Source organism: Aplidium turbinatum, chromosome 15 (genome assembly GCF_918807975.1).
Source record: "Aplidium turbinatum chromosome 15, kaAplTurb1.1, whole genome shotgun sequence".
NCBI lineage: Eukaryota > Metazoa > Chordata > Ascidiacea > Aplousobranchia > Polyclinidae > Aplidium > Aplidium turbinatum.
The window spans coordinates 16,099,391-16,109,528 of record NC_137486.1 but is presented as its reverse complement, the minus strand read 5'-3'; the positions used below and the strand labels follow the sequence as shown (position 1 = coordinate 16,109,528).

The 10,138-nt window shown below is 37.3% G+C and overlaps 1 protein-coding gene across 1 annotated transcript; it reads left to right on the top strand.

Annotated features, from left to right (window-relative positions):
- The first annotated feature begins 1,354 nt into the window (after positions 1–1,354).
- LOC145784805 (RNA-binding protein 4B-like) lies at positions 1,355–7,399 on the top strand. Its single transcript, XM_082596649.1, has 5 exons — positions 1,355–1,517; positions 1,945–2,065; positions 5,704–5,884; positions 6,695–6,848; positions 7,152–7,399. Exons 1-5 carry the CDS (start codon positions 1,360–1,362, stop codon positions 7,210–7,212), a joined length of 675 nt encoding a protein of 224 aa, XP_082452775.1. The 5' UTR covers positions 1,355–1,359; the 3' UTR covers positions 7,213–7,399.
- Positions 7,400–10,138: the final 2,739 nt, after the last annotated feature.

Sequence of the window (10,138 nt, the reverse complement as noted above, 5' to 3'; positions counted from 1 at the left end):
TGTTTTTTTGCTGCAGTCTTGTATTGAGTTCATTCAATTGTTTTTTTTTTGCCCTTTTTCAGTTTTTTACTTCTTTACTTCTAATTTTAACAAGTTTGCTATTTCAACTGGTTCAACAAATTTAGTAAGGAATGGGCCGCTAGGCTGAAGTTGTTCTAATCCAACTGCTTGTAGGCTAGGCCTACATTAGGCAACTGCTAAATTTGACGCAAGCCGGCTCTACAAAAGGTCTTAAGAAATCATACAAAAAGGCGATAAAGCCAGAGACGGGAGCAGGGCTCCGCCTCTGATTTGCTGACGTTCCAAATAATTAAACACAATGGATTAGCGGTGACCGGTTGGAAATTTCTAAAATGGTTAACAGAAGGTGCGAAATTACAATAATCCCCTCCACAATGAATTGTTCACATGCACCAGACAAAACTAAATTATAAACACGTTTCGCGGGCCGCACACAATTCAAAATTGGCACATCTTCGCGGGCCACATTTGGCCCGCAGGCCGCACGTTGCACACCCCTGCTCTAACCCTCGCTGATCGCAGTTTCCGCAAACATTTTTTCGCAGTTTCCGCTTACCCTAACTCGAACAAGTAATCTAGTAATTTATGCCCTCGCTGATCGCAGTTTCCGCAAACATTTTTCCGCAGTTTCCGCTAACCTTTACCCTAACCATAGAGTAATCTATGATCTAACCCTAACCCTCTCTGATCGCAGTTTCCGCAAACATTTTTGCGCAGTTTCCACTAACCTTTACCCTAACCATAGAGTAATCTATGCTCTAACCCTTGCTGATCGCAGTTTCCGCAAACATTTTTTTGCAGTTTCCGCTTACCCTAACTCCAACAAGTAATCTAGTAATCTATGCCCTCTAACCCTCGCTGATCGCAGTTTCCGCAAACATTTTTCCGCAGTTTCCGCTAACCTTTACCCTAACCATAGAGTAATCTATGTTCTAACCCTAACTCTCTCTGATCGCAGTTTCTGCAAACATTTTTCCGCAGTTTCCGCTAACCTTTACCCTAACCATAGAGTAATCTATGCTCTTCTAACCCTCGCTGATCGCAATTTCTGCAAATATTTTTCCGCAGTTTCCGCTAACCCTAACCCTCGAGTTTGTTTGCGGAAACTCCGATCAGCGAGTTCGGCTTTGTGCTATTAAACTGCGATCAGCGACTTCGGCTTTTTTTAATTTTTTCCCTCGACCTTTTCAGGGTACGAACTGAGGGTACGAACTGTTCAGGGTACGAACTAGGTTGCACCCCAACTACTCCATATGTGATTTACACTGTATTGTATTTTATAATGGGTGAAAAATACATGTTCACTATCATCTGTTTTATGTACTTTAGACAGTTAAAATGGTAAAAATATTTGTTGGTCGTCTTAATGAAGGTGTCAAAAAGTCTGATTTGGAAGAACTTTTTAAAGCATATGGGGAAGTAACTGATTGTACTGTTTTAAAGAATTATGGGTTTGTTCATATGGAAGATATGGATCAAGCTAAAGCTGCAATTGCGTGAGTAATGAGTATGCTACCTGTATTTTTTTTCATATTGAAACTTCAAATATTTTGTATCTGAGCGGTTGCTAATTTCATGTTACTCCACTAAGTTTGCAAACAATTTTTGGAAGAAAGATTTTTGTGTTACAGAAAGTAATTTTTTTGTTCACTGCTTGCATTTGACTAGAAGCCAATTACCGTATACTTTAAAAGTATACATATATATATATACATAGATTTTAATCAGTTTGTATGTTGATTTGAACTTTTCTGTGCAACTATAAAACTTGTTCCTTGCAAAGTGCTGAGAACAAAACATCTGCAATGAAGCAGTAGGCTAGGCTACTGTATGATGGCAAACATTTGTTTTTCTGTGTTACATGACACACAGTATGATTATTGTATTGGTGGATCAACAATGGATGTGGTTAATATGTTTTAGAGGTTTGGACAAACACAACCTGGAAGGAGGAGAAATCAATGTAGAATTATCTACAACAAAAGTTGTCAAGGCCTGTAAGATTTTTGTTGGAAATTTGCCAGTGGACACTAAATCTGCCGAGGTATGGATAAGTAATGAAAGAAACCTTAAAAGTATGTGAGTTCTTTAACAGTATAATATATTATATATAATAAAAAAAAAATTTAAATGGACGAAGAAATGACACTTTTTTGATCAGTCAGTCTTTTGTTCATGAACTGTTTGTTGCTAAGGATATGTTATCATAGCAGGGTTTCAAAACTCTAGTTGAAGCTCATAAAGTATAGTCTACATTTGCTCACTCAAGTTTTTCAGTTCTAATTCCAAAAAGTAGTACAGTATACTATGTATAAGGTAAAATTTTCCACATCAGTCTTGGAAGTCTTTAAGTGTGGGAATTTTAATGTTCTTAGTTTTGGCTTTTTTTACTTTGAAAATGCATGACAGTAGGTATATCATCATGGCTGTCGTGCCCCGATAGCTCAGTCGGTTAGCGCTTGACTTCTGGAATGAAGTTCAAGCGTCAAGATTAGAGATGTAAATGCAAAAAAAAAACGAACTGTTTTTTTTTTTAAAAAAACGTGTTTTTTTTCAAAAAAAACTTAGGCCAAAAAAAAACACGCGTTTTTTTGGGTTTTTTTGTTTTTTTTCATGTTTTCCTGAAAAAGTTGCAATTTTTTTACAATTTGCAGCTTAGTTTCATTATAGTGCTCTTGAAAAACATTAAACTAGTAAAAATGATTTTATGGTTGTGCTGAAAATTGCACAAGAGTGTTTGTGCTTGGCAGCAGCATATGTTTTTTTGCATAGTCCTACGTTGTTTCGCTTTCTTCTTCATTCTCAGGCATGTTTGTGGCAGTAGACCTGACAAACATTGAATTAATGCAATTTGATACATGACATAATGTAGATGAGTTAATTTCTTTTTCCTTTTATGGAAGTTAGCCTACGATGTTACTGTAGTATACCGGGACTGGTTATTCTTGGACACACACAATGGGTTGACAAAATTTTGGCAAAAACAAGATGGCAGTTATTCAGAACACACATTACCTTGTTTGTGGTAATTTACTAATGCAAGCTATTGCCAATAGCTTGTTTAAACATGTTTAACTGATAGCTTAACAACGATGTATGTATATGCTTTATAAATGTTGAAACAGAAGTATTCTTTTCGTGTGTTGTAGGCCTAACTTGTAAGGTCTTAGACACTTTGTCATTGATGCTTCTTTCAGATCATTTGTGACATAATGCAAGAGATCTTATCACTGATATTTTTAGCTATCAAAAGTACGTGCATTTCTCGGAAAAGGTTTTGGTTAATGTTCCTTTCAAATGCCCACCACCCATGTTGACTACTGTATTGCTAGTAACTACCAATCCTGAATGAAGAAATTTTCCCTTTAAAGTGGAGTTTTTCAGCACTGCTCAGTGTTCACATAGGGAATAAATGCTTCATAGTACTTTTCCTGACAAGTATAAAGTTATACCCATATTCCCGCAATGCAGGATAAAAATACAAAACAAACATCAAAGATGACTTAATTTAATTTTCAAAGAAAACTCAAAGAAATCTTATTTTAATCAAAAAATAAAGAGCCCAAAATGTAGATACCAAACTCATGTTCAGCAAACAAACGTTTCGAAAACTATATTGTCTTCATCTTCAGTGTTATAAATGTATAAATGTTTTATAACACTGAAGATGAAGACAGTATAGTTTTCGAAACGTTTGTTTGCTGAACATGAGTTTGGTATCTACATTTTGGGCTCTTTATTTTTTGATTAGATTAACCAGGCGTTCCAACCATTTTGCTCCTAAAACTTATTTTATTTGGGAACTAGGCCTACTACTTTTTGAGATAAAAAGAAATTAACCTCTTGTCGCTACGCACCGATAAAATCATGATGCGTAACTTAAAAAAAAAAAATTATTGGGTAGATGAAAGATTGACGAAAAGTTTGGCAAAAACAGAAAATTAAGTCTCAAAGTCCTGCAAACTAGTTCAAATTGGATGGATTAAGTGCAACCATATTTCTTTTAAACATGTGTATGACAGCACAATGGTGTGATTAAGATAAAACAAACATGACTATGACATCACAAAGGAGTATTGAACCTCTTCAGGGAAAATAAAAAAGCATCAAAATGTTCCATCTTTCAATACATTTAAATGTGATTTGGGCTAAAAGTTGGGACTTTAGCACTACACTGCTTTTGCCAAACTTTTCATCCATCTTTCCTCTACCCAGTTCAAAAAAATTATTTTTTTAAAGTTACGCATCATGGTTTTATCGGTGCGTAACGACAAGAGGTTAATTTCTTTTTATCTCAAAAAGTAGTAGCCAAAACTTGTTTTAATGTTCATAAACAGATAGCCCACCCAGAAAACATGGAGTAGAGCTAAAAATTATCCAAATATGATGAGCGGTTCTTGAGATATTGCCGTTTTCTATTGCTCCTTATCTATGAAGCCACCTAGCGGCTAAGGTTATTTCACTTATAACTCGAGAACCGCTTGTGTGGTTTTCATCAAGTTTGCACCAAATGCACATCAACTGGAACAACCTCTTGACGTTGTACTGGAAAAGGTGTGGTGTGCTGGTCAAAAGTGCCTTTGTGAAGCAAAGAAACAGGACACTGACGACCTGGTCCTAACATGCCCATTAACCAAAATCCAAGGTGGCTTCGAAACTGTACACGAGTGTGGTACTGCATTTAACAACTGGCTGAACCAAATTACGGACAATACTTGAGATGTGCCAACCATAGGACACTGTTACTACTATTTGAGACGATGAGAAATCTTTATGGCTTGTGTGTTGAGACTTGAGATCTACAAAATTGCAATGAAACAATATACCAGACATATAGTCTGATTTTAAATAAGTTGTACGAGTTATGAGACTGTTTGTTTGTTGAAAGAGACGCTATTGCAATGAGTTTACCCTAATTGCTCCACATTGTGACATTTAATGTCAAAATAGGTAAAAAAAACGAATAAAAAAAAAAAAAAAAACGATTAAAAAACAAAAAAACGAGGTCGTTTTTTTACATCTCTAGTCAAGATCAAGCGACGCTGGTTTGACTGTCGGGTGTGCACTTGAGCAGCACATGTTAAGGACTGCTCTCCAATCTCCATTCAGCGGCATCTTATGGATGGAATAATTCCCCGGTAACAAAACTTTAACTAGCGGAAATGTCACTCTGTCAATCTTGGTGACTGGATCTGCGTCAGTGATTCAAAGCCTCTACAAGTTTGCGAAACTGCCAGGATCAACCTTTGAAAGAACCTTTCCCAGTCCGAGGATAAAGATTCAATCAATCAAAGCCATATTGTTTGTATTGACGTATTTAGACAATTTTTTGAAAAATCTGCTGTACAGGGGACTTAAATATGTTGTGAAAGGTAATCAGTAAAAATCCATATGGTTCAGAAAATATCCCAACTGGAAAATATGTATTTATTGTATACTGAAAATATCCCAACTGGAAAATATGTATTTATTGTATACTGAAAACATTCCAACTGGAAAATAACCACACAGAAATAATCCTGACAGAAAACTACCTACTCAGAAAATATCCCCTCTCTTAAAAAATAAGGATATTTTTTGTAACATTAGTTATGGTTAGTTCAGAACTTCAGATACCATACTTTTATTGACGGTTACACTTCCACTCAGTGCTCATTTTTGTTTCAAATTATTATTTAACAGATTCACAAGCTGTTCAAACAACACGGTTCTGTAATTGAATGCGATGTTGTAAAGAACTTTGCATTTGTGCATATGGCAAGAGAAACTATGGCATGGGAAGCGATAGAAGCACTCAATGGAACTACTTTTAATGGAAATAAACTTACAGTGCAGATGGCCCGAGTAAAGAATATGGATGAAGGTAACCAGTGCTATCAAGATGTTAGAACGATTTTCTAATGCATGCCGACTGTGCCGTATGTTAAACTGGTTATCCTGTTTCCAGTGATGTACGCGCATACAAAAATTATTGACGCCGTCAGCGTAAACGCAAACGTTCGAAAAACCATACGCCGTATGCGTCAACGCAACTTGTAAAAAAAGTTGGCGGCGTCAGCGTCAACGCATACACTAGCGTAAACTAATTTTGTTTGCTAGGTGCCAAACATTCACACATTATAAACCACTCGAAACAAACAAGTTTTATTTTGAATTTCCACGAAGAAACACAAGCATCTGAAAGTGTTCATCTGACATTTTGCTGTGTTTTGATTCCAATATGTCTTTGCCCATTGAAAACATTCTTTCAACTGCAGCGCTGGAAGGTATTGGCGTGTTGTAGCGAAAAAACGACATTAAAAAGTATGCGTTGACGCTATGCGCTAAAAAAAACACGAAAACTTTACGGCGTAGCCTCAAGCGCAAACTATCCAAAAAAATGTGGCCGCAAGCGTTAGCGTAAACAAAAAGTCTACGCGCAAGTATGCGGCGTAGAATTTGCGGCGTATACGTACATCTCTGCCTGTTTCGACATCAAGTCCGTTATAAAATTCACGTTTCGTCGCTTCTTTTCTATCTTGTTTTGCCAAACCACTGCTAAGTTTGGCATGATATTATATTGTTTTTCGTTGTGATGGTCAGTTGGTCACTAATAAAAACAAACTGACCTGATTTGGGTTTTTACTATTCTCCAGTTGTTTTTGTAGATTTAAATGAAATAACGTTGTTTTAGGACCACCAATGCCTGGTTATATGTTTCCTGGTGGTTTTCGGGGGCGTGGTTGGGACCGCGGAAGAGGATTTATGGGCCCAATGCGTGGTTTTCCAAGATTTCGAGGTCGGCCTTTTATGCACGATCCTTTTATGGGTAATCCCTTTCCCAGAAGGTGAGTGCAAGTCATTGTGCATATGTTGTGGATTGCAATAGTTTTGGATAAATGTTGTGAATAAAATGCTTAAAGTAAAATTAAAAAAGCAACTTCTCACATGCTGACAAAGGCATTGCAGTATGATTATTAGTTTGATTGAACGTACCTTTCTCACGTTTTTTTTTTAAACTGTATTTGCTCTGTTTGGTATATTCGACTAAATTACTCACAATACACATGCTGACCTAACTTCACCGTTTTATAGTTAGTGACCACGAACGTAACTGAACGTGACCACCAAAATTTGTATTTTTTTTACAGCTTTCACGTGCCTAGAATGAGAAGATTTCCCCATCCTTATCAAGGGTCATGGGATTATTGACTTTTAAGGTTTTGCTCGCTTTGTTCTTGGACGCAAAGCGAAAAGAGTTTTAACGAACAGTGAAATGATTTTCGCCAAGGCCGGTTGTTCACTGAGAGGACGAAGTGATTGTATGCAGTTTATCTGTCTCCAAAATTCTTGTAATTTTTAGCATTTTCAAATAAATGACGTCGCTTTGATAGTGTAATTTTTCAGAACGTTGTTTGCATTACCTTTTACTCTAAAATCGTAAAGACGGGACTGTAGTAAAATCCAGTATCGTATCAAGTTGAGGCACTTAGTCAAATCTCCCCCTCCCAAAAAATGAAAACAGCATACATTTTTTTCATTTTGCAAAAATTTCTCGCTTTTAATCTCATTTCATTAACCCAATCAACGGCATGACCACGTGTAGTGAGCAACGAATTTAAGACGATAAAAAATGTTTGATCACAGGTAAAAAAATTCTCCTGCATCATATTAGCAAACAGGAAATTATTTCTAAAATCTTCCTCCCTCCAAACTGTCACCACTTCTTCTGACTTTACGAAAGTTGCTTGAAACGTCAAAAATTTATCGAAATAATTGTACGGAAGGAGAGATCAGGGACCAATTGGACAAAATTAGCTTTTTTAGTAAACAGTTTACGAACAATGTGTACCAAACCACATATTTTAAATGTTTCACCGTTTTCTCACATCAAAACATTTCAATAAAAAATGTTGATCTTTATTTTTGGAGTTTAAATGCCCCACTAAAGTGTCCCACTGGTGCCTAACGTAAGGAAGCAGTGAGACACTTCAGAAATGCATTCAGTGCAAAAAGAAACCAGTTGCCAATAAAAAACAATGATTTTACATTGCTTTCATACATGTATTTTATTGTTACAAGGCATTGTTTCCACACTTTACAATTATTTACATCAAAAAAATGTTCAAATAAATAGTTTTAATGGATTGACTCAATAAAACTCTTAAACTTACAAAACAAACTCTACTGAGAGAAAAAAATCAGTACCGGTATATATAGTTATATACACAATGGAGTTGTTTAATTAGCTTGAACGCCATTTTGAAACATTTTTGCCTCACAGTCCAAAATCTGAAAAAAAATAACTTAGCAGTTTTTGCTTAATGAAAGTAAGGTACCCTGCCCAAATAAGGCCCGTGCCTAAATAAGGCCCACCCTTTCATATCTGGAAAACCAAAGCAAGCACGGAACATCTGTTGTAATCTAATTGGCTGCGATAATCATGTGAATGAACAGAAAAGTAATTTGGTTTCCTAGAAGAAACCACATGCCAGCAGAGTTAGTTGTAAATTTCTGAAAGCTATCTTGCAGGAGTAAAATTTTGTTCAGTTCTTAATCTATCGGCGTTTTTCGTAAGTGGTGTTTGTTTTCTACCTTTGTTAGAGTTTCAGGATACTCTAAAGGGTCTAAAGTTTCAACATGTATTGACATATTGACCCTTCTTGGATAGTGTATTTAGGTAGTTCATGTTAAACTGATTGTGAAGACTTGCCCTAACAAGGCCCATCAAAATCAGCCATGGGCCTTATTAGGGTAGGTACCCCTGGCATTCAATTGTGGGCTTGTAAGGGCTGTTAGGAGAAAGACAGTGCAGTTGATACTCCCTTACTGGCAGCTAACAAGTACAACCTCAGATCAAAACACCACCACCATGTGGTTAGGGCACAAAATAACTAACCTGTTTCCAGTTTTGCGAAAATTGGGTTTCGCTTTTATTAGGATTTGGAATTTTTCCATTTGCTAACAAGGCTACTGCTGACCATGTCTTTGCTCCAAGTGATGTCACCAACATTGACCATACAGTCGGTGACCAATCTCAGCTGCCATCACCGAATCATGAAATGTTTTCATAGCCACCAACAAGTTGTGGGATGTCTCTCCAACCGTCAACAAGTCATGAGTTGTCTCCACAAATATCAACAAGGTATGGGATGTCTCCACAATCGTTAACAAGTCATGAGATCATAATCCATCGTCGGTTTGTTCCCCACTAGTGGGGGTGGCCGATTGTTTCCGCGCAGCAATTGTCTTAATCCCTTTTCTCCATTTCACCCTGTCCCTTGCATCTTCCTCCTTCAGTCCGACTTTTTTAAACTCATCCTTCACTTGTTGTTTCCACGTTCTTCTTGGACGACCGCGTTTTCTCTTCCCATCCACCTTTAGATCTAGTGCCTTTCTAAGAAAACTTCCTTCCTCCCTCCTTATCACATGTCCATACCATCTTACTCCATTTGCCCTTGCCAGTTGGTCTATGGTCTCTCTCATCTCTAGCATATCTAACAATTCTTCAGTCCTTTTTTCCCTTCTCGTTTTCACCCCACACATTGCTCTCACCATTGACCTTTCCGTTCTTCTCAGGATTGCCAGTTCACTCTCTCTCAGTACCCATGTCTCGCTACCATATAGCATTGCAGGCCGCACACAGCTCCGATATACTTTTCCTTTCATCCTTAGTGAAATTTTTTTGCCATACAACATTTCCCCACATTCCCTGAACTTTGCCCAGCCCAATCTTGCCCTTGTTGTCACCGCTGCTTCACATCCACCACTTCCATTTATCCGATCACCCAGATAACAGAAGTCTGTCACTGTTTCGATGCCATGGCAGAACTCATCATCATGGCCTTCCACTTCATTCCTTCCTTTACTGCATTTCCCACAAACAAAACACTTCGCCAATCTTGTTGCGGCTCTCTTGAGATGTCTTCACAAATATCAACAAGTAATAAGATGTCTCAACAACCATTAACAAGTCATGAGATGTCTCCACAAATATAAACAAGTCATGGGATCTCTCCTCAACCATCAACAAGTCATGGGATCTCAACACAGCCCCCCATATCAACACCATGTCATAGCTTTATGGCTACACCGTCAGAAAATACTCTAAGCAAGAAGCGGGGGCAAAGAAAAAGGA